At 37.0% G+C, this 26,755-nt stretch overlaps 4 protein-coding genes across 4 annotated transcripts; 1 reads left to right on the forward strand and 3 right to left on the reverse strand.

Annotated features, from left to right (window-relative positions):
* Positions 1 to 259: 259 nt before the first annotated feature.
* LOC106717759 (dynein regulatory complex protein 10) lies at positions 260 to 3,386 on the reverse strand. The gene is made up of 10 exons (XM_014511672.2): positions 3,212 to 3,386; positions 2,807 to 3,051; positions 2,468 to 2,575; positions 2,364 to 2,387; positions 2,017 to 2,179; positions 1,693 to 1,828; positions 1,297 to 1,446; positions 1,094 to 1,223; positions 786 to 956; positions 260 to 319 (listed from the first exon to the last, which is right to left on the reverse strand). The coding sequence occupies exons 1-10, from the start codon at positions 3,336 to 3,338 to the stop codon at positions 260 to 262; spliced, it is 1,314 nt and encodes a 437-aa protein (XP_014367158.2). The 5' UTR covers positions 3,339 to 3,386.
* A 604-nt stretch (positions 3,387 to 3,990) lies between these two features.
* Positions 3,991 to 8,228, forward strand: LOC106717758 (dynein regulatory complex subunit 2). Its single transcript, XM_014511671.2, has 7 exons — positions 3,991 to 4,125; positions 4,321 to 4,434; positions 4,611 to 4,749; positions 4,866 to 5,089; positions 6,939 to 7,136; positions 7,372 to 7,566; positions 7,791 to 8,228. The coding sequence occupies exons 1-7, from the start codon at positions 3,991 to 3,993 to the stop codon at positions 7,944 to 7,946; spliced, it is 1,161 nt and encodes a 386-aa protein (XP_014367157.2). The 3' UTR covers positions 7,947 to 8,228.
* A 1,073-nt stretch (positions 8,229 to 9,301) lies between these two features.
* Positions 9,302 to 9,881, reverse strand: LOC106717873. Its single transcript, XM_014511806.2, has one exon. It carries the CDS (start codon positions 9,763 to 9,765, stop codon positions 9,349 to 9,351), a length of 417 nt encoding a protein of 138 aa, XP_014367292.2. The 5' UTR covers positions 9,766 to 9,881; the 3' UTR covers positions 9,302 to 9,348.
* A 782-nt stretch (positions 9,882 to 10,663) lies between these two features.
* LOC106717755 (pre-mRNA-processing-splicing factor 8) lies at positions 10,664 to 26,745 on the reverse strand. The gene is made up of 35 exons (XM_045680774.1): positions 26,598 to 26,745; positions 26,285 to 26,484; positions 24,721 to 25,609; positions 24,274 to 24,524; positions 23,936 to 24,098; positions 23,568 to 23,785; positions 22,881 to 23,107; positions 22,513 to 22,657; positions 22,122 to 22,303; positions 21,779 to 21,985; positions 21,330 to 21,620; positions 21,033 to 21,225; positions 20,179 to 20,366; positions 19,587 to 19,825; positions 19,340 to 19,486; positions 19,045 to 19,195; positions 18,357 to 18,564; positions 17,761 to 17,966; positions 17,227 to 17,417; positions 16,677 to 16,812; positions 16,413 to 16,582; positions 16,188 to 16,335; positions 15,980 to 16,108; positions 15,714 to 15,874; positions 15,379 to 15,570; positions 14,859 to 15,053; positions 14,445 to 14,616; positions 14,066 to 14,179; positions 13,633 to 13,806; positions 12,975 to 13,168; positions 12,556 to 12,771; positions 12,072 to 12,237; positions 11,561 to 11,764; positions 11,054 to 11,333; positions 10,664 to 10,878 (listed from the first exon to the last, which is right to left on the reverse strand). The coding sequence occupies exons 2-35, from the start codon at positions 26,469 to 26,471 to the stop codon at positions 10,718 to 10,720; spliced, it is 7,095 nt and encodes a 2,364-aa protein (XP_045536730.1). The 5' UTR covers positions 26,472 to 26,484; positions 26,598 to 26,745; the 3' UTR covers positions 10,664 to 10,717.
* Between the last annotated feature and the right edge of the window lie 10 nt (positions 26,746 to 26,755).

A 26,755-nucleotide genomic window follows, 5' to 3' on the forward strand; every position in this document is an offset into this window, starting at 1 on the left:
ATTAATACTTAATTATCATAAAACCAACTTATATGTTTATAAATTAAAATTCCGCTTATGATTGCATATTTATCGACAGAGCACATATTTTTCAACGATGTCTAAAAAAAGTTGCCTTTTAGATGCCTTTAAATGTATTGAAGAAATTGTTATTTTCCTTGTTATACCATTTATGGGCCAATTAAACAAGTTTATTAAAATAAATTTACTATTTTATTCAATAAATCATAAAATGTAAATATTAGAATTTCATTACGAATTACTTTTTGCCTCCTTTCTTCTCTTCCGCAGCCTGCATCTTCTTTAGAAGTTTCTTGAGCTGAAAATAGGATTTAGGATAGGATCAGATATGGATTAAATAATATTAGGAATAAGTGGGATGGGGGTTTTTAATTCTTCTTCTTTCCTTTTTTAGTTCTGCCTTTCAACTGTAAAATATACAGGAATTTCATTACATACACAATAAGAAGCGGAACAGGCATATCAAAAAATACGTTGTATAATCAAACATTAATAACTTTTGAACAAGCAACTGTAAAATGTGCTATACTCAGATACCTATTGAGTGTGGTTATGGTGTATTTGACCACAAGAATGTAAGGACAAGGGGATGACGATATCTCCTTGTCCTTACGGTCTTCCCAATCTGCATGAGGCCGGCCCATCAGGTTTTCTTCCTCCAGATCAATCGATCATTCGTAAATCCAGTCGTTCCATCCCTTCCTACTCAGTTATGAAACGTATTAAGGGAATGATGACGATGATGTTTAAGATAAACTTGTAACCTTTTTCTTCTCCGCGCGATTTGCCAGCACTTCCCTCCACGCGTTCTGTATAACTCTCGCCGCGTGCTCCTGCAGGAACTTCTGCATCTTCTGAGTCATCTCCTCGTGGTACTCTGCCTCTCTCTCTGCCATCAGCGGTATGTATTCCTTGTCCTGCTCAGCTATTTGATCCTAGATGAGGTCAAAATATAAAGAACGAGTACTCCAACATTTCAAACTACAAAATTGTAGTCATGATCTACAAATGTGTAAAACACGAAACTGTAAAAGATTAAGGAAAGTGCTAAACAATAATTAAAGATTCTAACCTCCAACTCCTTACACTTCTTCATTTCTTCGTCGTACTTCTCTGTGAAATCGTCGAGCTCTACCTGTTTGTCTGCCATTTCGACGTCGTACTTTTGTAGCCATGACAACAATTGTGTTTCAACTTTGAGTCTAAGAACAAAAAACTTGTGATATATTATACCTGATTATGATATAATTTAACTTTTATAATAATTCTTCGGACCTTCTCGCTCTTAAATTCTTTTCTTCGAGAAGATGTACTTTCAGAAGATTTTCATAAACTTCTTTACTTTCAGCTTCTTCTTCTTTAAGCATCTCATTCTTGATTAAGTGTGCCCGCGTCGCTAACACCATCTGTCGCTCGGAATCGAGGCTAAAAGACAAAACAGTACACACTACACTACACCGAATATTATAAACACATATAATATTGCGACCGCATAACCTCACACGAATTGTCCGATTTCACAAGCATTAAGATCTTTATCAACATAACATCAAAAGATATCAACAAATTTGTAAACATAGTTTAGATTTAGTTAGACACAGCTCTTATTATCTTTAAATCTGTTTTCCGTCCAAGATTTCGCACGGAAGTTTAAAATATTTATGTACTTACACCTTCTTCTGTAGTTTGGCAGCGGTCTCCCGGTTCTGAGTGGCGAGCTCGGCCTCCAAGCTGGCGATCACCTCGGCCTTGTGCTTCATCGTCTCTTCGAAGTTTTCCGATTCTTGTTTTAATGTATTTGTGTATTCTGTCTTACAAATTGAAATCTATTAAGGGAGAAGCTGTTGATTTAATCCTAACCCAAGAAATCCTGAAACTTATTGATGTTACAACAAAACGAATCTGTATACTATCTTTTTCCTTCAACTTACTTAGGTTTATCAAAGTTATTTCAGCTAATAGAGAACTATGTATAATTTTCATTGTATACATCACCTTCAATTATCTTAGTAAGCTTGGTATTAGAGGCCTCCAATTTTCTAGTCTTTAGCTTCATAGACAACTCCTCGGCGGCGGTCATCTCCATTTGCTTCACCATCAGCTCGCGGAAATTCTCAAGTGCCAGAAGATACTTCAAACCTGGTGTTTCTGGTTTACCCTATGAAATTTCACAGTCACATGAAAGTAAATACGAAAGAAGAACGGAGTATTCATCAGTTTAATACTTCCAGAATTCATCCACTAGAAAAAAAATACCTTTTTCTTTGTAATAAGTTACGTAATAATAAGTGAAAATCACCAAACAATTTTAATTTCTATGTACAAGTTATAAATATTCTTACTTCTTTCGTTGCATCTTCTTTCATCTGTAACAAATAAAGCAGATAGCGTCAATGATGTTTTATTATGAATTTATTCACTGCTAAATAAATCTGTATACATTCACCTCGTCAATCATTTCTTCCACGACTGGCTTCAGTGCTGGATAACTGTTCATAATGTAAAGTAAAAGCCCTAGCTCTGGATTCAAACGATTCTTTAATGATACATCACCCTAAAAAAGAGAGGAATGCATTACGTTTTAAAATTTTTGCCATGATTAGAAATAACCCCTCATATCTAATTAGCAATTTCAATTCTTAATGCATAGCAATATGTCTCACTACGTGTGTAAAATGTTTATAAAAGTAAGTATCACAATCTTATCCTTCTTAAATAAAAAATGATACTCATCCTAAAAAACTTCAAACACTTTACTTAAAATTCAATAGACCACACAACTTACAGCTTTGAGATCCTCAAACGCGCCCATATTTAATAGACTAGTAGAGAAAAGTGGGCTGTCATATTGATCGAAGATTAACAGAAGATCGTCCATGTGCTGGTTGGAAAGAATAGAATTTAGAGTGCGGTACTCTTTGACCAAACCAGGTAAGCAGATAGCCAGCTTCGTCTTATTTATCGATTCGTCCAAGATCTTGGTGATCCTCTCCGCTTGGATTTTGCATTCCAAGTCGATTGGGGATGCAGCTAAAACACATCTTTTTACTAAGTTTCAGGGGGGATTAAAGAAGTCTAATGGACTAGCTATCTCGTGTAAAGATTAATGAAAGAAATTTAGTTAAGTAGTGGACAGGTCTTGACTTTATTGATGACTTTTTTTTGTCTTTAAGTGATAACGTAGAATTACCGTTATCCTTTGTAAAGTCTTGATCTTTATCCTTGGTGGTACTATCAGCAGACTTGCTACTGCCTGTCTTGGAACTCTCCGAGAAAGTAGACGGTGACTGCAAAGTGCCCGCCGAATGGGATTCCATCACTGTACACTACGAGTATCTATTGAATATGTTGAAATGTATGCACTAACAATTAATCTGTTTCGTTTATGAATGTTAGATTTATTAGTTTTACCCTCGGAAATTATTTCATTTGACATTGACAATAGCTGTTGGTTACTATGGTAACTCAATGGAACTTCAAATCTTGCGAAATTACGGTTGGTTTCCACTGATATAACACGTGTACAAAAATAAATTATTATAAGGGTAGATAAAAATTTCTACTGTCATAACAGATTAGTCATAGGGCAAATGACTACACCGAAAATTACTTACATTGTAGAATTTTTGTTAATTTGTTTAGTTGCTGAGTAACGCATTATCTGTTTGTTCAATAACCACAACGAAGTACTGTAAAAGCAGTAACCCCTTACAGTCACATATATCTTAACATCGATAAGGTAAGCGATTTATTTTTTAAATTTTCTACTCCGCGCAAATCGGAAAATATGTACTAAAGCAATCGTCTGTAGTAATTGTGAGATTATTAGTTAATTCTTTCAATATTTCATATATAGTGTCTATTTGTTTAACGAAATGTTTTGGAATGAATCAGCAGCAGAAATCCGTGGTGCAAGTGTACCATAAATTTTATATTAATAAATGGGGCAATTACAGAAGTTAAATCAAAATGCCAAAGAAGAGCAAGGCGAACAAGTTGTCGCGCATGTCGGAGGAGGAGCGCGCGCGCTACCTGCAGCACCGCGCCGACTTGGAGGAGGAGGCGCGTCGCAGGAAGAGGGAGCTTATCGCCAGGTTCATCAAGGTACGAAAATGTGAGAACAAGTGTTTACTGGTACTGTGTATGTACATCGTTAAGAAAAATCTAACTGACATTATAGTTATTGTATTTTGGAGTACAATGCGAGACTAATGAATGAGACCTTATTAGACCTTCACGTCACTCTTTAAAGTCACTCTAACAAACAGAAAATTATAGTGTAGAACTATTCCTTTTCAGAATAAACTCGATAAAGAAGAGTCTTACAGCAAGATGAACACAGCGAAGATCAACCAGGAGTGGCGGTATGTACTGAGGAAGATCAAATGTAAACAGATGGCTTCAGATATACAGGTAATCAGTCATAATCTTAGTGATTGTATCGTATTGTATCAACTACGAACGTCTACGTCTAGCCCTATGGTTACGTCTACGGCTAAGTCTACAGCTAAGTCTATGTCTACGGCTAGTTAAAAGGTTAGAAGCTAGAAAATCTCTTTAAGTTCACTAATAAGTGAATTTGTGTCTAGGGTATGATCATCAGCTTTAATTTCCTAGTGGAGAGGAAGGATCGTCAGGTAGTCTCGCTTACTAGAGCGCTGGAGGACTCTGACGAACAGCACCGGCGCGCCTTTCAGACTCATATGGAGAACTTAAACTATTTCCTCAGTAAGTACTTTTGTTACAAAATTTATATGCCTCTAGAAATAAAAAAAAACTGGTATATCTCTATAATCTGGTGTTTTAAGTGGGAAAAATTTAACTTATTAAAATTCTTTTGACAGGAATCGGAGCTCAACGATTAGATAAACTGCAAACAGAGTACGAACGTCAAAAAGATCTACTTTTAGAGAACTGGGAAGGAGAAGAGTTAGAGATAACGGACAATCAGGATAGGGCGGAGATGAAACTAACGTTGATCACTTACATACAGGACCGTGACTTCAGAGCGTATATGAAGGAGAGAGAAATAGCAATGCTGACGGCCAAGAATGACGAGAGACTTGAGGTGAAAGAAATTTATAGACACGTCGTGATAATTTTATTTCTCCCATACGACGATATTTGCAATGGCGCATGCAAGTTTTCTTGTTGCATCTCTGCAAATGTATGAATAGTACGAAATGTTTCACCTTTGAAGCGATTACCAAGATTAAAAAAGTTAAGATTAAGGCATCGCTAAGTAAAAAATATTTATTTTAACTTATTAAAGCTATGGTCGCAAATATTTAATGTACGTGTATTGGTAGGCTTTAGGAACGCCGGCCACCATTCCCGGCTCGTTGCTCTTCAAGTCGTCGCAGTTTGCCTTGCCCTTGTCTGTTAAGCAAATCAGTAGATTCTTCGAAAATTCGCATTTGTTCACTTTATTGGCTGCAAAGAAATTTGCATTAAAAAATCAGAAGGTAAACTTATAATCGATGATTCTCTAGCAATATTCAGGCACTTAAATCCGCAGTCATTTTAATACTAAAGAATTTTGTACTTATTTCTATCAACATACCTCTTAATATTTGAAAGCAATCATCAGCAGATTGTTGCAGAAAATCCTTTAGCTCTTGATCCTCTATGTCCTTTGTAATTACTTGTCTCACCAGATGTTTATTAGGAAATCCGGTGTCGTCGGTCTACAATATAAGTAAAAAATAACTATATTATTAGTTACTACTCTTTAAGAATTCAATCGGCAACTAATTATGATTTATTCTTATCTTTGTTTGCTTACCATTTTCAAAGCGTCGACGAAACAATGCAATGCGCACGCGTTATCATTGAGACCTATTCGTTCCTCTGAGTACTGCCAAATCTGATCGTAGTTATTGCTTGGGTTCCTCTTTACATTGGGTCTGTACCGATTTCGTCGGCTGAAGTGAAACTCCAAGCGTGACCGTCGTCTCTGCCGATTGGTTCGTGACGGCCATGCTGGCACCTATACAATTAAAAAAATGTTGGAATTCAATATAGGCAAAACCTAAATAAAGATCATTCTGAAACTTGTTAAACATATTTAATGATTAGTAAGGTTCATACTTCACTATAATCGTCTCTGTCTCTCCCACAGTCTTTTCCATGCACACAATTTCTTCCATTGACTTTATCGACGTTTTCTTTTTCGGTGCTTTCATCTTCATAGTCAGTTCCAATTCCATCATCAAGTGTATAAAAGTATTCGCTTTCTGTTGTCGTTCGTTCTTTCACTAATCTACCAATCATATTAGTTTCTGCACTCTTCACGCCATACAAATCTACATTGAACTCGTTCACAGTAGCTGGTGTAATCGGTTTTATGAAACCCCGATACATTATTTCGTTTTTCGGTTGCACGGATATTTGTGCTTTTTCTAACATTTTTAAACACGTATGATATATCGTCATCCATTTACTTTCTTTGCCTGGACCATATCGAATGCGGCAATTTAGAGCCTGTTGAAAAAAAATGCATTTTTAAATAACGTTTAGATTTCTAACTTCTTACTTAGGAATACTTAAAAATCAAATTAAATACTTACGCCACTGTCTAAGATGAATACTGATAGACATAAAACTACGGTGCATAACAAACTACACATCTCTATTTTCACAATTACAATGAATAACTTCAATGTAGCGGAATAATATATAAAGTAGCCACTGGTGAGAAATGCAAATCTAATCAACTAATTATCACCAAAGACACAATGCTAAACTATCGTAAGTGCGTCTACGCACTATTGTTTGAATAATAAACATTCACTATTTTTATACACGAATTATAGCTCTCATAATAATGCCTGCAGGTGACGAATATGTTTCAACTGTAACAATGTTTTCTAAAACTAATTTACATGAGAGTTAAAAGACTGTTTTCTTTTTAAAAGCACGAAGAACAAATGCGCAACCTTTGTCGGCCAAAGCAGTTGGAAATTGAGTTATACTTTAATAGACTCCGTGAAACTTATGACGCGTACGGGGAGCACCATAACCCGATAATGGGGCACTATCGCGTGCTGCGGGAGAAAGACGACTTCTATCAGAGAGACATCGCAAGGAACGAACGACTAATAGAACAAGCTACGGTAAGATTAGATTAGAAGTCCTAAAAAATTTATTTTAATTTTAATTAAAATTAATTAATACTAAAGTAAGGACAAAGAAGAAAAGGACCAAAATAAACTGTGCTATTGAGTGATGATGGGCTTTTAAAAAGAAGTAACGATAAACAGGATAACATAAATATATACCTCGATGTAAGTGTAAGTATAGGTTATATATCTATGCAGGTTGATAAATAATTTAACTTTTAATTTATAGGATATGCTATTGAATCTTCAAAAGGAATGGGTGCGAACGACCAAGTCTATAAGTAACAAGGTAAATCGTATGACGAACCATAAAGAGGACTTGGCAAAGAGGTACTGGCAGATGAAGAAGGAATCTAAGCTTATGAGCTGCAGAGACAATGACATGTTGACTGTACTTGTAAATTGTAGCCAAGATACCATTAAGGTTTGTTTTGTTTATTTCGTACCTTTACTTTTGGTCCGCATTTCTCATTACCTTTGGTAGTACAATACCTATTTGTATTCGTAAAACTTCAGCAATAATAATTTTAGGCCAATAAGTTTAAAGCAAGAATAAAACATTATTATGCCTTTAATTTACCTTCTAAATCAAGATACCTTGGAAAAATATTTTAGAAAAATGTGATTTAAAATTTTTCATTTAAACAGCGCCTGGAGGAAGTTAATAGCAAAATAAATAAAATCACACAAATGAATCAAATATGTAGCAAATACGAAAATAATAGGTTGGATGTTCTCGAAGATTGTCCTGAAGACTGGATCCCACAGAACTTTGAACATCTTAATGAGGAGATGATAGTATAGTACTTTGATTATTGCACTATCATACCAAAATTCACTGCACAATCGTATTAAATGCACTCTAAGATCGTAAGAAATGCACTGCACAATCTTACGAAACTTACTGCATGACAGCACCAAACGCCTCACATGATTTTATTCTCTTGCTAATAATACAAACCATTTGTAATGTTATATATCGTACATACAATTTTTTTTACCGTCCCACAGAATGAATGCAAGGCATATATGAAAATGGATAAATTCTTAAACAAGGTGAACAGAGTGAAGGTGCAAACAATGTGCTTAAGAGCTGAGAAGGCGAAACTAACAAAGGAGAACGTTCAATTAAAACAATACATCAAAAAATATCTCACAGAGTTGGCACTCCAAGGCAACAAGGATAGACCAGCTAGCATGAAATATAACATTCAGAAACCTGATGAAAATGGAAGGACATTGTACGTGTATTATTGTGTCTGTTCTGTAGGAAATACTCTTTTTAAATACATTTAATGTGTTTTTAAATGGCCAAACATTTCTTTTAGTATATAGTGTTAGTCCAAAATCAAGAAAAGGTACAATAACATACTGATGTTACCAACATATTTTTCTACTAATAGGAGTAGTCATAGTACATGTGAATCAAAATTCTAGTGCATAAGGTACTTTCATTTCTCTAATTAAAGCTATTTTTTTTATATGAAGGTATCGTCCTGTAACCTGTATAGAAGGTGCTTTGTCTAATGCAGTCTTGTATGAGAAGAGATTGAAACTGCAAGAGAAATGGGATAAAGAATTAGGCATTCGTGCATATCCAAGAGTCTGTTGGTAGAGCTAAGGGAAACCAGAATCATATTACATTTACTTATATTACGTTTAAATTTACGTTTTTTGGAATTAATATGCCAGAATTATTATGTATGACTAACTGAAAACATTTTAATCACTTGTAATAAAACTATATTCTTTTCAATCTTATTTATTCTTATTTTCAGTTATATCAAATATTGGATCCTTAAATGAAAAATAATACAAAAAAAATACAGTAGCAAATTATTTATTACAAACTAATATCCTTACATTAGTACCAACTTAACATATTTCTAACATTCTATTTTAAATGAATTAAAAAATATCTGTGAAATTTTAATTCTGCTACTAACTAGCAAACTCGAAACCAATTTATATTACTAGCATACAATTTTTAAGTTTAATGATTTCAAGAAATTAAACAATTAGTTTTAAATTTTCTCTTAAAATATTTAAAGTATGCTTTAAAGTTTAATGTTAACATAAAACACATGTACCAAGAAATCAATATTATAAAAGATCAACTTTTCAAATATTCAAACTTTTCAAGTAAATCTTAGGACACATGTTACAAAATATCAGATACATCTTTCTTCTAATTAGTTCACTTCACTTACTCCATTGGAGTCACTCCATTCATATCACTTGGATTTTCTCCAAGATTCCATGGGTCCTCCAGAGCTGCTAGCAACTTCGCAAGATTTTTATGGCCTTCGGTATCAATATTCTTGGTCATATCGTCAGAAAATGGAACGTATTCATCACACAATATACTCTTTCCTTGTGAAACTCCATATATTTCATACCATCCTTCCAAAGGTTCGCTAAGGGGCTTTTTCAATCGTATAAGAATTTCTTGGTCATCTACAGTTTTAACATAGAATCCTTCATCAGCAGTAACTTTTGTAACTTTACCCCAAATAGCAACTTTCGCGCCGTTTTTTTGAGCCAAATTACCGGCTGTAACGTATGGCATGAATTCATCATTGTCAGGATACTGATTGTCTTCAAAATCATCATGGTCTCCCATTTTTATGTTTTAAAGATAATTCTACAGTACAACTCCTGTTTATTCCACCTTTTTCACTTCTTTTTTGAAATAAATAAAACTTGTTGAAACGTGAATGACATTTGACAGTAGTGACAGATAACATTGACATACACAGAGAATCTATGATTCAAAAATAACACAAAAAACAGTCCACAGTGTAAAAAATCGGTATAATGAAGAAAAAGTTTATTTTATCAGTGGATCGAAACCGCCCCGCAGATACATCGAAAGTCTTTCGCTACAATAGTACTGAAGTTTACTTTTAGTTAGTTACTTTTAGAGAAAACTGTAGCCCGTGATTCCGTGTGCGGAATTACAAAAACTTAATTAGTAGCCCATGTGTTCTGCCAGGTTGTTCTATACCCATGCCAAATCTCAACCTTCCTCATTCATTCTTCTAAACATCCATCTAAACATTCGGATCTATCCATCCATCCATCCATTCAGCCTCGTTACGCCCACTTTTTGGCATAGGCCTCCTCCAAAGATCGCCACGATGATGGGTCCTGTACAACCCGCATCCAGGATACTCCCGCAACCTTGACCAGATCATCGGTCCATCTTGCGGGAGGCCTGCCCACGCTGCGTCGACCTGTACGTGGCCGCCATTCCAGTACTTTGCGGCCCCATCGGCCGTCCGTAATAGTAATAGATAATTAAAAATGTACACTTGTGCCCACAACCCAGAGGGGTAGACAGATCACCGCTTGGTACAACAGTGGCCCTACATTTAGTTACCCTGTTTAGTTATGTAATGTTACCCTGTTTAGTTCGGGGATCAGGACATTTAATAAAAGTAATTTAATTAATGTAAATATGAAAATCGTTTACGTAACTTTGAAATAAAACAAAGAAGATATTTAAAATTGAGCTTATAATTAAACAGTTTTTCAATTCAAATACCAATTCTAAACATTTATATTGATTATTTCTATGCGAAGAGGTCTTCTCTGTCGGCGGCGAGTGTCGGCGCTGTCGCGTCCTCCATTGCGGCGAAATTCATGAAGTGAGCGGGCCGATGTACTTCATGATAGAACTCACGCGGATTGCCCAGCTGTACACCGTACTTCATGTTCGGATCGTGCCGGACACCTAACAACAAATAAAATAACTTAAAAACGGGACAATTACAAAATTACTTAGAACTTGGCTTAAAATTAGATTTCGAGGTCAACAGTTTTGTTTATGGATAGAGATATAATGTTTGTGGATTTGTTTGGCCACTTCATTTACTGGAGTTAAACAAGTGTGTAATCAATGAACATACCCATGAAGTTGTAATTCCAGCTACCCTGCGAAGGCACCATAAAGTACCCGAGGAAACGATCAGAGAGCAGCATCTGCACACGCTCGTAGTGGCTAGGCAAGTAGCCCTTGGGGTTGTTACCGCGGTCAGTGTTCTTAGCGCCCCACTCGTACCCGCTCGGCGTCAACTTGTACGCAGTAAGCGAGCACGAGCCCGGCGTGAACGAACAAGTTATTATTATCGTCTTCTCCCCATCCCACGTTGGATTCTCCGCCATGATTTTTGCGTGTGTTGTTATATCCTGTCGGAGAAAACGTTTATTAAATTTTCTATGCACACACTGGTGTATTCAAAATTTCATTATTTGACAGTAATCAGCAAAATCTCTGCTTGAAGTTCCAACAACAAACTAGTAACGAGCTTACTATCACATTCAAAATCAAAGTTCAAAGACCTAATAAGTTCTTCATTGCTTATTTAGTACAAGAAATCTGTACTCTGGGCCTATTAAGTATACAGTATGTGTACCTGTGGCGATAGCTGTGGCAGTTCGTTAGGCTGCGTGTGCATCCAGCCGAGCGGCTGCAGGTGTGCGAGCGCGGGGTGACGCGGCAGCTGGCGCGGCAGGTGCACCTGCTGGTGAGTGCCCCACTGCGGCGGCACCACCGCACACTGCACCTCGCGCACCATTGGGTTGTCCGGCGGCGAGGTGCCGTACAGGTAGCACGCGATCTAAACACACAACAATTTTTTTGTGAAGAACACAAACAAGCAATTTACATATATAAGATACTAGCTTTTACCCGCGACTCCGTCCGCGCGGAATAAAAAATAGAAAATGGGGTAAAAATTATCCTATGTCCGTTTCCTGGTTCTAAGCTACCTGCCCACCAATTTTCAGTCAAATCGATTCAGCCATTCTTGAGTTATAAATGGTGTAACTAACACAACTTTCTTTTATATATATAGATATTTTGATGAGTACATTTCGTATTGACGTTGTATGCATGGTTATTAAAATTAACTGAAATAAACTGACCTGTGCCCGTAGATCTGATATTGTTACAAACTTCTTGAGCAGATTCTTTGGCAGGATGTATGTATAACCGCTCTCCTTTATGTCATCAGAGCTGACATAGATGTGGTTTGTGCGCAGATGCAAATTGGTCGCCGATATCGCACGGACACGCCATTCCGTTTTAGAACTGTGGAATATATATAACTTAAGTAATTGCTATTGTGTTGAAAAACTACTGACAAAACATACCAACGAAAACTGCATACGTTAGAAGACATTAAACACACACACGAACACAGAACGTCTTTATAACGATGTGTTCATTTCACAACGTATAATTACATTTTTGAGCTGCGCAGTGTTTTCCCCCACCTCCCTTTAAGTCCTACTACGCCTAATATTATATTCTGCGCAGCTACTCGTACAGTATTCAGAGCCGCCAAAATATTTGATAAACACTACAACATCTATATAGCATCAGAAGTGTGCACTTTTTATATGATACCTGAATGTCTGGGATTCGTAGTTGCTGGTGGTGGATGTGATGATCTCGTCGCCGTGCTTGTTGACTGTGCGCGTGGTGGTAGCAGTCAGCTGGCTCTGCTCCTTGCTCTGCTTCTCTATCTCCGCGATCTGCTGCCGCTGCGCGGAAGGTGCCGATATCTCCATGCCCAGGATTATGTCACGGATCTCGGATTGCGTCAGTGAGGCTACGTTCACGCTGTTAACAATTATTTTTATTAAAAATTCGTAATGCATATAAATTTGTTACATTTCTTATTTAAACGATAACATGTAGGGAGTTAGTTCAAAACATAAGTTACCATAGTCAAAAAACCGGTACAAAGCATGTTTTATTTCTCGACATTTGTACGAATTACGTATTCTTCCAGTTCAATTTTCGGTTCTAAATATGAAACTTACTTGTTCTTCTTGCCATAATCAGCGAGTATGAGATCCTTGAGCTGAACCTCGACCTTGATCCAGTCGTCGTCGGTGAGCGTGGGCCAGATGTGGTGGGGCTCGGTGAGAGTTGTCTTGTCCGGCTTCAGCAGCACCTTGGTGCGCTCCGTGTTCACGTGCAGCGCGCGAAGGATCAGGATCAGACGACTGAACGCCTACACAACAACATTATCATTAACACAAGTTAAATAACATTGGAATCTATCACAAAAGAATTAATCAAAAAATACATGTTTGTGATCAGCTCATACTTGTCCCCATTAATTGGCTCTGAGCTTACCCAAGTTAGGAGTGACTAAGTCATAGTCAATTAAGCTGGTCCAGTGTGGGTTGGTTGACTACAACTAATTCATGCATACTTAGAATTATCAAAGATATCCTTGCCACATTTATTAATACTCAAAAGATGATGTTACATCTGTGCCGTCTTTTAAGACTTCAAAAAGGAAGAAGTTTTCAATTTGTCTGAGGACTTTTTCTTACTTTAATTTTAGGAATTAATCACCCACTGGTAGGTTATTTGTTAAATTTGAGCCCGTCACAGTCCTTTCTAAAGCTGAGTGGGATTGATTAACAATAATTTACCACTATTTTTATAAAATCTCATATGATTACTTACAGTATATGATGAGATTGTCTTCAGCCAATCGTCGTAAAGGTTGAATAGAACCATCTGTGGTTCTGTAGCTTTCAGGATCAAGTCACCAAATTTCTCCACCTTGAGGCAAGCCTGGAACGGCAGCTGCAGCTCTGAGCCCTTGATCACAATGTTCGGGAAGTCGAGCAAGTGGACCTGGGATCAGATATATAGAAATGTTTTATAGAAATAGTAAGGAGTGCTTAATACCTACAATAATGACCAAAACTATAGATCTAGACTGAACGCCATGTAACAGTGTTTCTCTTTAGGTAGATCGGCCCAATGAGAAAAAAAAAAATACCTCAGAATTTTTTCGAGCCTTTCTACGCCATTGTAATTGCTATTATTAATAATTCGATATTAGATTTTGTGTACATCGATTAGAAATATGAGTTAAAAAAAAATAGTTTACCTCCAATGGATCCAACATTCCCTTTCTGGTGACAATAATTTGTTTCGGCTGTTCTTCAACAGGCAGTGATCGAATCAACGCCGCTACTTCTTCTGCAGTTTTCCATTTAGCGAGCTAATATAAACAAGAAACATAACAATTGTAAATTTATTTAAAAGATCTATCTGAAAAGTTAAATTATGTTTATCTTTCTTAATTATATGGAACGATAGTTATAAATATTTGTTTGCTCCGGTCTAACAACATTCCAGAAATTGTCTCTAGTCATACAGTCGAACCGGGATTAACGAGAGTCCAAGGAACCGCGACATTTTTTTTTTCTTTCAAAACCGAGTTTCTCGCTTATCCAGGTTCGACTGTAGTACTTTTTTGTATTTACCTGTCCCAAACGTTTCTGTCCGGCCCACACGCTGGTGTGAATGATCTTAAGGAACAGCTGTCCTGTGCGCGGGTTGAAGATAAAGATGGCACCGTTGATGGGTTTGGTTGTTAAGTTGCCTTCGAATGTCTTGTGTATCGTCACTCTGTACACATTTGTGTCATCTACAAACCTATAAAGAACATATTTGGGTGAATACATCACAAAAAAATAATTACAGATAACATTTACCTAATTTTTTGTAATTAGAGAAGTTGTATTGTTTATTTAAGTTTTAATTATGTAGGACTACTTATTTATATTAACCGTAAACCAGAATATCTCGTATTTGATATGGCACGACGAGAACATTAGTACTCTTTGGGTCGACGTGCCAACTCAATCGCCGTGTATTTTACAAGGTAGATTAGTTACCAAATGATCTGATTGGAGAAGAGCTCTCCGTAGTTCTGACTGGAGAGGTAGGGCTCGGTGGGCTCAGAGGAGTAGAGCTGCAGCGCCTTGCGGATGCGCTCGCGCAGCACATACAGCGCAGGATTGGCCTTCATTATCTTGGCCATAGCTTGTTGAATCAACGGCTTGCAACCCGGGAACCAGTTACCGTATGCGCTGTGAGATAAAATAAAAAACATAATAATTGTTGGGAAATTGTTTACATCAAAAATTGTTTTAAATTATTTAAGGAACATGTTACACTAAGACTTTGAAGAAATCATTTACAAGATAAGCAATGTAATAATTTAAATAGGCTATTAAAAAAATAAATAATTCACTTTGCACTGATATAAAGAATATAAAGATTTACAGCCACATACAAAATCATTAAGTGGCCACTAAAGGAGTCCCTTTGTGTAGTTTTCTTATCTTAAATTTACATTTACGTCTATGAGTGCAGCAGTAAACCCGTAAAGAAATAGAATAGTAATCAAAGTACCTGTGTAGGTTGTACGCGAGGTCTATGGCGATGAGCAGACCAGTGGGCGAGGGGTATATGGACATATTGTCGGTGGTGTAGTCGAGGAACTTGGCGCGTGCGTACCGCTCCACGTCGTGAGAGTCGTAGTCACCCCACCGCAGCTGGATGTCAAGCCAGTACTTCTGCGTCGTCGTGTTATCCATCGTATCTCTACACGAGGATAATTCAATATTAATATCGTTAACTTACTAGTTCTTTATTATTATTGTGACTTAACGGACGTCATATGAAACCAAATTCCTCATCTATTGGATCTTTTAAACCGTAATTTATTAAATTATTTAGTGACATACTTGGAATCGGCTAGCAGTGATGGTCGGGACACATTCCACTTGTATGCAGAGAAGAGTAGGATATCCGCGCAGGATGAATTCATCTTGTACGATTTTCGAGGATGAATTGTTTCTTTTTGCACTGTTTCAATTTCAAGAGCGTCCAGTTCTTGGTCAAATACCTGTGTTAATTAAAATAATTGTAAAAATACTAATCACTCTTTAAATAACGTAACTTATCTCTGAAATCTTTGTTTCAAGATTTATGAATAATAATTGAAAATTACCTGACACAAATCCATGACGATCGACTCGTGCACTTTCTGCCACAAGTGAGCTCTGAATATTTGAATGAGCGAGATTTTCAGTGTCGGAATTTTGCCGTGCATGAAAATGCCAGTCAGATCCAGTTGCACCTAAAAATGCACACAATTCGTAAATGTGGATATTTAAAAAAATAAATAGTAATCTACCTTTGAAAGAAAATGTCGTTACCTGGAAACCGACGTAAACGTTGGCCCTGTTAATAGTGGGTGACCACCACAGAGTGAAGCGACGGTTCGGGATTTGGTTCAAACCTGAACGCTGAGCATTTGTCAACTTTTTGTATTTCATTGATTCTTCAAATCCTGATGCTTTCTCCCTATAATTATTAACAACAATTTTATAAAATAACAACAATAAACTACTTTAAAATGCATAAATTAAAAGAATACTGACCAGAACAAACCTTCCCATGTGGGGAAGTATGTGCCCTTGAAGAGCGTATGTTCGAGTATTCCCTCAACTCCACCAAGCGCCTGAATCATGTCAGTGCGGTAGTTGTTTAAGTTCCACAATTTGCCGTCGTGGCGCTGATGGGTCCACCAGAACGGATTCTGTTTTAACACCTAAAGAAAAAAATTAGCCATTACGGCAATTTAGTCCTTGTTATTTTCAAAACTTTCTCGTAAAGGAATAAAACCATTTGATTTCGTGAATTACCTGATACTGTTTGAACTCTGTACGTATACGCCAGCCCTTGTCATAAGCGAGGGTGTGTCGATCTTTCTGGAACAGTGTGTTGATTCTTGGAATGCCTCTATCCCAGGAATCTTCTAGATCTTCGAGTGTTAAACGCCTATAAAGTAATATAATGTCTAAATTTTGTTGAAGAATTTACTATCGTAGCTAGTTTATTATTTTGTTGATCAGACTGCGTAGTCTCAGACGGACAGCGCTACAGTACTTCGCGGTCGGCGAGCCCGCAGTCACTGCCCACCCCCAAAGCACATGGCCTCTCTGGTTTCTGGACCCCTACGCGATTCATCACTTCTAAATATATCTATACTAAAACTACAAACTGTAGGGATTTCTTCTTTGTTTCTGATCATACTTTTACCAGTGGAATGCTCTATTATCAGCATGTATTAATCAGAAAATTTAATGGTAAGAATAAGCTACGCCCTTAATGACTGGCTATTAAAAAATTCTGAGTACATTTTATGTATCTTGTATATGACTTTTGGAGTAGTACATTAAAATTGTTAGTTACCTGTTTTGTGCATTGGCCTCCTGCCTCTTGAGAGCGTACTCTGCCCATACACGCTGTGAGTCTACAAACTCCGCCTCCCACGGCTGGATGTAACGGTACAAGTTGGGGATGAGCTGGTCTTCATCGTGCGACATACCAGAGCGGAAATGAGTGATGCCCACGTCGGTTTGCTTGGACCAGCGGAGGTCAGACTGCAAGGGAAATACGACAATGTAAGATGTTATCATAACTTCATAGATTGTGCAGATAACTAACAATTAAAAAGTTACTTTTAAATAAATTAAAACTACCTATTATTCTATATCTTGTATTAAGAATTCATCTAACTAGACTTCATCTGACTAACTAGACCCAAATAGGGTCTTGACATTTGACAGTAAATTTTCCGTTGTTCTCAACTTTTCAACTACATCAATTTTTTTTATTACTGTAATATTTTCATTAGCTTTTCGATATAATTTCAACTATGAGTAAATCTGTTGATTTTACCTTTATTTTAAATAATGACAGCACTAATATTTCAGCGATGCTTACCTGTGGTATGAGCACATGTCCCATAGACAACATTCCGAGACCTCCCAACTCCTTCGGCGTGTAGAAAACGACCGGCGGGAAACGCGATGGCATTTTAGAATTGAGACCGATCTTGATACGGGTCTGGATCTTGTTCTCGCATTTTACTAACAAATCCAACAATTCTTGCGTATTGACAACAGCCTCTCGGAAGTAAGTCATTAAACCTTAAAAACAAAAAAAAAAGCATGATATTATATTTTCTTTTTCTGATACACAATTGGATCAATTTATAATAGCATCACCAAACTATTGTGAGTGATGGAATGTTTGTAATAAGATCAGAAAGCGTAGTCTCAGACGTACAGCGCTACGGTACGTCGCGATCAGCGCGCCCGCAGATACTGCCCGCCCCCAGAGCACAGGGACTCTCTGGATTCAGGACCCCTACGCGATTCATCACATCCAATATTCCAAATTACACTTATTAATTAAAAATCTATGACAAGTGTGAAATTTATACAGTTGTGATTACCTTACAGGTTCTTATAACTTACTACTTTCGGCTTTGATTACTTACTCAGGTGGTTTTTATTATAACTAAGAATTTATCTCACCAATAAGTGCCGTGTTCCACTTGTTGACAATCTTTGTGAATGTGGTGGAGCCCGAGGCCATAAGTATCTGTCGCACACGGTTGTGGAAGCGAGCGAGCGACTCATCATCTACACGTAAATAGCATTGCGCGGTGCGTTCCTTCGTCACCTCGTTCTGTAAGTTCCATACTCCGTCGCGGTGCGATAGCTCCTCGTGTTGACTGCGACACTGTACATACATTGAATATTAATGTTTGAATGAAATTCTATTGCAATTATCTTAATGTTCATTAGTTTATTTTCTCGTTATGAATATTAAATTCTTGAATGTATTTTTTTTATATACAAATAGGTTTGTTAAATTAATAGGTGTTTAACTAGACTAATATGAGCATCTGCAATGAAGTTTAAGTAGTAAAAAAAAAAAAAACTTGAGAGGTGTCAAGGGACACCCGGATGGAACGAAGTTCCTTTCGATTAATTAGTGAAGGAACCAATGTTTATTCTATGAATAAAAAACTTAAGGCTTCACAAGAAGTACATTTTATTTCTATAAATTTTCGTTATATATTGTCACGTCGTTGCCATGGTGAAGTAGCGCTCATTCGTCTATAGCAAAAAGTGTCGTGACAACTTTTCGTAAGAATTTTTTCCGTCTAGCCCCCTTTCACAATGCGCGATAAGGAACTTCGTTCCAAAAATTACTAACCTTTGGCAAGATTCTGCATTCAAACCCGGCCATGTTGAACAAGAGATTCGGATTATCTTTCGAATACACCGAAACGAAACTGTTCTCCCACTGTATGGTGGTGACAGAGCGCGGCAGTCGATTCTTTATGTCCCAAAACACTGCACGACCCCTGTAACATAATTCAAGATTATTGATCTTATAAAATACCTCTTTCAAAGCCAAAAACTAATTGTCACTGATTGTTCGCTACGTTAAGAGAGACCCTTAGTGTATAATTGTCACTACGAATCTACACTAAGTGTTAAATACGTACAAGTTGACGTCATGTTTCATGAGTCGCATGCGGGCGTCACGTGGCCAACACTTCTTGTTGTTGTAGCCCACAATGTTCTCGTTATTGGGGTCGGGGTGCTCCGTCAGGTAGCGCTGGATCAGATCGCGCGCCTCTTCCGCCGTGAATCTGAACAAAACAAATATATGCCACCAATCAGAAATGGCCATAATTGAGAAAAGTATGCACAGAAATTAATTTAGATGAATTATATGCACGTTAATATTACCTGAAGAATATGTGAATCCTGTCGACATATCTACAATACAGTCGTATGGGGTGGGTCACCTCCGTCTGTCTGTCCTGATAGGACAGGAAGTCATTGGGCAGCTGTGGCGGGCCAGCCATCTCACTGGCGCGCTGAAGGCCCAGCACAAGTAGGTCCAGGACCAAGCCGTAATACTGCACGATGAACGACGCGAACTGCAGACCTCGGATGATGCCGTACGAGTTCGTGTGGTTCATATCCTGAAACATTCCAATTGAATTTGTACATATTTTAACTATATTCATTCTGTAACTTGATAAGTTGATAATTTTTAAGAACGATGTTTAATTTTATTGGTAATTTAATCAGAAAAGAAGGACTCCAGGCTTATCCCTTTAATTAATTAGAAAAATATATTCGCAAATTACGCAAAAAATTATGCCAAATCCATAATTTTTTTTTAAACTTAGCAATATAACAATTATCAAATTCCAATAATTTGATTTGTACCCAAATGTATTAATTTCCACTATAAAACTCCTTGGATATTAGCTACAACCTTAATAAAAGGTAGTACTTTGAATGTACACTAAGATGATACTGCTATATGTACCTTGTAATTGATGACGACGTTGTTCTTGGCGGTCATATAGTCGGCGATATTGTGGTCAACAATGAGCCTCAGCAGTCGGTTGAGCAGCGTGAGGTCAATCTTCTCATACAGTTTCTCAAAGCGCGACTCCAGCAGCACGTTGCACTCCCCCTCACCAACCTCCCAAACCTCTTGTAGGTTGTTTATACCTAAAGAATATAAAAAAAACATTAGTACAAAAAGTTCTTTAATCTTACTAATATTATAAATGCGCATGTTTGGATGGATGGATGGATGTTTGTTTGAAGGTCGGAACAGCTGAACGGATCTTGATGAAATTTGGCACAGATGTAGAACATAGTCTGGAAGAACACAAAGACATTTTACTAAGTTTCTTTTTAATTCCGCGCGGACGGTGTCGCGGTAAAAAGCTAGTGTTTATTATACATACATAAGATGTGTATATGAGAATAAACTAGATAGTATAATGTGGAATTTAATGTAATATTTTTTTAATTATTTAGTCACAAAGACATGCACTGTCATGCCAGTTAACGAATTTTGAAAAATTTCGAAAATTATAAAGTTTCAATCGTAAAGAAAATATAATCTAATTTCCCACATCTTCAGGTGTTTCTTTTCGATGGTAGATGATCTTGAACATTGATGAATATGCAGCTAACCAAAGTGAGGTTTGTAACAAGGGGATGGTACAACCACATGAATCTCCTTTGCCACAACGCACACTATGGGTAATTGCCATTACTTCTTGCACTGCTACTGTAATTCTTCTCCCATTGGAAGCCAACCAAACAAATACAAATATAAATACGGCAGTTGTAACTCACGTTAAAGTGAAATAAATATCTAATCACCTTGACACCATTTGTACACGAGCAGTGGCGACGGCTCAGTATCTGCAGGCTTGACCCAGGGCGGCAACAGTCGACGTTTGTCCGCCTCGTACCACAAATACTGGTCTAGGTACGCGTCTGTTATCTTCTCGAGTGGTTCTACGTCATACACTGGTACAAGATGAGAGTACAGGTCCATGAACTCAATTCCAACCTACAAAAGTAATGTTAAAATTACGTTTCTTAAAGTAAATGTAACCTATTCATAATGACATGTGATTATCTTACAGACGGAGAGTTTATTATAAGTTGTCGTACCTCTCTAAATGTCCTCTGTGTGAGCAAATGACGTTTGATCCTAGAGAGTGCTTCATGAGGGTTATCATACGCCTGCTCTATAAGTCCAAGCTCCTCTCTTTGGCTCTGGTTGAGTCGAGACTTGACACTGTAAGCTTCCTTCAATCTTTCCAGGGCAAGGATCAATAACTTCGTGTCATGTTTGTATGACAGTGGCGGGAAAGGTATGGGAGCAAATCGACGAGATTCCAGCCAGTGGACTGTTGTAGTGTAAATTGCCACGGCTTCTTCAGGTGAGATGTAAGGCCCATCCTATAAAATCAATGTATCTTTAATTTTATTTAGAAACATCACAATGAAGAAAGGTTGGTATCTGCAAAGTTTACTGAATAACAGACTATAATTTCGAATACTTGAGTTTCGACGTGGCCAAACTGGAAACTGAACTAAATTTTATTGGGCGTTATTACCTTTAAATAGTTATGTTGTCGCTCTTGCTCAGCCTTGAGGTAGAGTCGTGTGAGTCTGCCGAGGTTCTTCTTGCAAACAGTCTTGTCGACGGTTGCGCCGCGCCGGATGCGCTCGCGGTTGTAGTGCGCTGTGTTCGTCCACCAGTCCGCCTTCATTTTCACGTAGCGCAGGATCATGTTCTCGATAGGTGTTGGTAGACCTGGCACCTGGTATAAATACAATTGGATATAAATAAATGTTGATTTTTATTAAGTAATTATATAGTATAGTATATTTCGTAAAAATTCACACATAGAATAATTTGACCACATAGTTAATTAGCTAGAGCTACACTACACTAACCTTCCATGGTATATTCGCCTTCCAGCACCTCCATGCTTCAGACAGATGTTGCAGAATAGTCCTGGCCTTGTTCTGCTTGATACCTTCGGGCATCATGTCCACTATATCGTGCATGACGGACGCTCGCAGCTCCAGGTCGAAGTGAGACTCGACGCGCTGCTTGGTAACCGTCTTTGCCACACCTGATACATTTATTACAATATAAAAACTCTGATGTCTTTTTTATTACAACTTTTTCGTATGAAAGAACTCGCCCAGCAAGTTGATGACACTAGAAAAGATACCGGGAACTTTTCTGATGGACTGTATGACAGATATTTATATCAATTTTTTTTTTGTGTTGTTTTAAAACTTCTAGTATAAATACAAGTGTCAAAAAGCAAGATCCTACCTTTGGAATGTCTTCCCTCAAATTGTCGGGACAGAAGATTGCCGAGCCAGCGTTCTAGTAAAGGCGTTATGCCGCGCATAAAAAACAACCATACACGCCATCCTGGCGCCCAAAAACCGCATCCTGGACCCTTTGACACAGGACCCTAAGGAAGAAAACATTTTCAGTCAACAGCCAAAACAATAAAAATTAACCATAGACATTGTTGAGAATGATTACTAATTTCGCTTAATTAAATCCTGTACACTAATCACAATATAAATCAGTAAGAACATTTCATTACAAGACCAATCAGTACTTAAATAAAATTACGCCAAAAAAAAAATTATAAAAAAAATAAACAACGACAATAAACATTATTAACTTACAGTATTAAATCTATAATAGATGAGATGTTTTAAATCCTTGCACATTCTTATCTGCCTCATAAGTTTGTACTTGTATCTGTACATGCCGGTCAGTTGACCGACATGAGCAAAGATGTACTGCAACCCATCAGCCAGTTGGAATGAGTCCACATTGTTCAACCGGTACTGAACATGCGAGTCCACTATCAGCTTGGTGAGACGTAAGATCTCACGACATAAATGGAAAGCTGAAATGTAATTCACAAGCATAATAATAAAGTGCAAACTATGTTGTGACGTCATAACTCGCGAATTGATAAAAATAATTAGGAGCACTAAAACAGATAGATATTTGTATTCAATATGAATCTTATATATATATATAAAAGAAAGTCGTGTCAGTTACACTATTTATACCTCAAGATAGTTCGAACTGGTTTAGTTAAAAATTGATGGGGAGGTAGCTTTGAACTAGGAGACGGACATAGGAACTTTTTATCTTGTGTGCATTTTTTTTTATTCCGCGCGGACGAAATCGCGGGTAAAAGCTAGTATTTCAATAAAAATGGAAAATGATTTAAACAAGTAATCTTTTACTGAAGGTACATATGATACATGTTTTAGATCTTTACAATTCAAATGAAGGCAGCTTTATGCATTATTATCATTAACTTTGCAAATATAAATTTTATATTAATGAAACCTTACCATTTCCAAATCGTGATTTCTTTCTTTCCTTTGTGGTGAGTGTTTTCACTGGTTTCAAGTTGAAGTTGTAGTCAAGATGAAGATAGTTAAGGTTTTTGCGGTGAATCAACAGATTCAACATGTTGTAACCCTGTCGGCATACTTGTAAGCCAGCTTCCACCCAATCCAATGTTGTAGTTTGGAAGAACTTTGTTGATTTGAAAGAACGGAATAGGTATCTAGAGAGAAATGTTAAATTATTAAAAAAAGTAGACAAACTGAAAGATGTTATAACTATCCATTTCCATTGCCAAAACATGTCATCCCACTTCATTAGTTTATTTTTTGGTTTTTGCATTGGATTATATTGTAATAAACATGAAACTTACCTCTTCTTCTGTGGTTTTGGAGGTCTATGCTTTAATGCGTTCAGTACATAGTACTTGAGCAGTTTCTGGTAAGAAACCCTGACTTTTACAGGTTGTCCAGGTGGACAATGCTCTTTATACCAAGTCTTCACCAATGGCACGTCGATAGCACGACGTGAGCGTCCTACAGTTAATTATAATTATATTAATTCCAGTCTTTTTTTCACACTCAGAATTTTTGGTTACTAAGAATGATCCTAAGTGTAGGTTTAACATAAGAAATCTAAACTAAAAGAGTTTAGGTAACAAAAGATTGATTGCAGCAAAAACACATCTTCAAAGAAATATTCTATTCTCACCTGATCTCATATTGAATGGCCTTGGTGCCCATAACAAAGCAATTCCATTAGCAGTGTTATCAGTGTACAAAGCGGTCTCTTGGAGGAATGGTGACACTTCCTCAGGAAGCACAAATTCATCTTCTTCTGGTACTGGATCCAAGGACTTAACAGAGTGTCGGTGTGAGATGGGATTGATCAGTGGATCGAAATAGAAAGCTGGTAGATCTGGATCTTCTGTTTTTATGTACACCACATTTGGAGTGTGATACCTAAAAAGTTACATTACTTTAATAATACTTATGGAGTAAAATTTAATTATAAAATAAAACAATACAAAAATTTATATTTTTTTTGATAAAAATAAGAATGGTCATTTTGTGTCATGTAAATTACAGAAAATAGAATGACTATCATTGTGTGAACATTATATATCAAAATTTTTCAATGAAACAAATGTGAACTTACCAGGATAACTGTACAAAATGTGGCAAATTGTTATAGAGATATGGGAATGCAATCCTGTACTCAGTTCTGATTGGTTGCCTTATAATAATTTTATTGATGTCATTGAATTCATTCCAATCTTCATCTCCTGCTGAGTTATCTTTAACCAGTGGCTCAAACTTAGGCCCACCTGGTATTGCCATATTTAAAGCTTTGGCAGTGAAGAAACTTTTTGAATCAAACAGGTAAAAGTAATTGTCATCCACCAGATCTGTTAAAAGTTGATTTGCGAGACGATACAGTGTCGCCATCTGTGGTAGAGACAGATTCCACTTCCTGTATGTGGAGCCATTCACATGCTTTGTTCCCATAAGAGGTTTGTGATCATAAAACCATGATGCTACTGCTGCATCTTCTTCTGGATCTAATTCAATTTGAATCGGCTCTAATGGTTCAACGTCGAGAATATTATCTGCATAGTCCAATGGGGGCTCCTCATCATCAAACGGAGGAAATCTCATTCTCTTGAAATGTCTTCTGTCACGTTTTTCTCTTCTCATCATAATCCACATAGTGCCCCACTGAGCTATGTAAACCGGTTCTATTACCCATGGTATCTCATTTACGAATGTTATAGCACCAGTGATATGGTATAAAACCTTTACATCTCTAATCTGTTCCCAAGGCATGGGCATGTTTTCTAGGAGCTTCATGACTGCATGTGGCATGTATTTAAGAGCTCCAAGATAGACTCTTTTGTCATGACGGTATTTCCGGCTAGTCATATCACCATGATCCCTAATGATCTTTCTGATATGCTCAGGTGGCATGTCCTCTTTTTGTGCATCCACAAATCCAAATTTGCGCTTCTCCGCAAATCGTTTTGATTGTAATTGTAACCATTTCTGAGCTATAGAAGATAATATTACATTAACATTTTTATAAACCTTGTGAATAAGGTTGTAAACAAAAAGTGCAAAAACTAACAATGCAGAAGAGAATTGAAGTTTTAAGATTGTATAATACAGGATTTATAAATGTGTGCAATAACAGCATTTTCTATTAAAACTTGAATAGAAAATTATATCAATTGCAATATTTAATATACCCTCCAAAAATGGTTTATATAAATGCTGAAATACATAAACTTTGGACCTAAAGAAGGGTTATTCTGAACACTTTACATTTAGGGTTTATAAAAATTTCTATCATTACCTAAAAGCTTTAACTTAAATACTAACTTTAACTATGCCTAATTGTACTAACCATGGGTTTCTGAAACCATAATCACTGTATAAAACATATCGACTTTTTTTAAAATGGAGATTTTGTTCTTAGAAACCCACAGTAGGCAAAATATATTAGGCTTTCATATCATTTATATACATACTGTAATTTAGTGTAAAAACTGACTTATAACCCGTTTTAAACAAAAATTTTATGGTGCAATACAGAAGGCAATAACTTGGGTAATTTTTGAATTTAGCGGTACAGTACCGTTTTCAAGCTTAGACTTAGTTCAGTCTATTAACCTATTTGAGAACATTGAATTTAGTTTAACAACATTAAATACAGTAATATTTACCTTTTTCTTTTATTTTCTCTTCCGGTATGTGATGCGGCTTCGGCGGCTGCGATGGCGGCACCGGAGGCATGACAGCAGCAGCGGCAGCGTGCGCTTGCAGCGCGGCCTGCTGCGCCGCCGCCAGCTGCTGCTGTGCCATCATGGTGGCCCAGGGGTTGGGCCCCAAAAGGTACGGCGGCAGCGACATAGCTGCACGCCTTCTATAATTATCGACACATTTACGCTAAAATTCTGCACCTTTCGCAATTTGAACAATCGAAATGGCGATAACGCCGGCAACATTAAAGTTATCAAATTATATAATAAAACTTACTTTCTTCCTTCTCTACAGTATGATGATAAATATTTTTCGCGGTATTAAACAAAATACAACTAAGCGATTTCGTTAAAAGTTTTTGTTAACACGCATCACGCATTATTAAAACGGCGGCCATTTGTAATTGTGATTATGTTTTTAAAGAGTGATTGCCA

This window comes from Papilio machaon, chromosome 13 (genome assembly GCF_912999745.1).
Source record: "Papilio machaon chromosome 13, ilPapMach1.1, whole genome shotgun sequence".
Classification (NCBI taxonomy): Eukaryota; Metazoa; Arthropoda; class Insecta; order Lepidoptera; family Papilionidae; genus Papilio; species Papilio machaon.

What these genes read in the sequence shown, in the direction of transcription:
- LOC106717759 (XM_014511672.2), bottom strand. Translation starts at nt 3,338, where the DNA reads ATGGAATCCCATTCGGCGGGCACTTTGCAGTCACCGTCTACTTTCTCG. An exon ending in GCTTACTAAGATAATTGAAG is followed by an intron (nt 1,829 to 2,016) that starts GTGATGTATACA and finishes TTTGTAAGACAG; the next exon opens with AATACACAAATACATTAAAA. An exon ending in ATCGCGCGGAGAAGAAAAAG is followed by an intron (nt 320 to 785) that starts GTTACAAGTTTA and finishes TCCTATTTTCAG; the next exon opens with CTCAAGAAACTTCTAAAGAA.
- LOC106717758 (XM_014511671.2), top strand. Translation starts at nt 3,991, where the DNA reads ATGCCAAAGAAGAGCAAGGCGAACAAGTTGTCGCGCATGTCGGAGGAG. An exon ending in AGATGGCTTCAGATATACAG is followed by an intron (nt 4,435 to 4,610) that starts GTAATCAGTCAT and finishes ATTTGTGTCTAG; the next exon opens with GGTATGATCATCAGCTTTAA. An exon ending in GAACTTAAACTATTTCCTCA is followed by an intron (nt 4,750 to 4,865) that starts GTAAGTACTTTT and finishes TTCTTTTGACAG; the next exon opens with GAATCGGAGCTCAACGATTA.
- LOC106717873 (XM_014511806.2), bottom strand. Translation starts at nt 9,765, where the DNA reads ATGGGAGACCATGATGATTTTGAAGACAATCAGTATCCTGACAATGAT.
- LOC106717755 (XM_045680774.1), bottom strand. Translation starts at nt 26,471, where the DNA reads ATGTCGCTGCCGCCGTACCTTTTGGGGCCCAACCCCTGGGCCACCATG. An exon ending in GCCATTCAATATGAGATCAG is followed by an intron (nt 24,099 to 24,273) that starts GTGAGAATAGAA and finishes AATTAACTGTAG; the next exon opens with GACGCTCACGTCGTGCTATC. An exon ending in CTGGAATTACAACTTCATGG is followed by an intron (nt 10,879 to 11,053) that starts GTATGTTCATTG and finishes ATTTGTTGTTAG; the next exon opens with GTGTCCGGCACGATCCGAAC.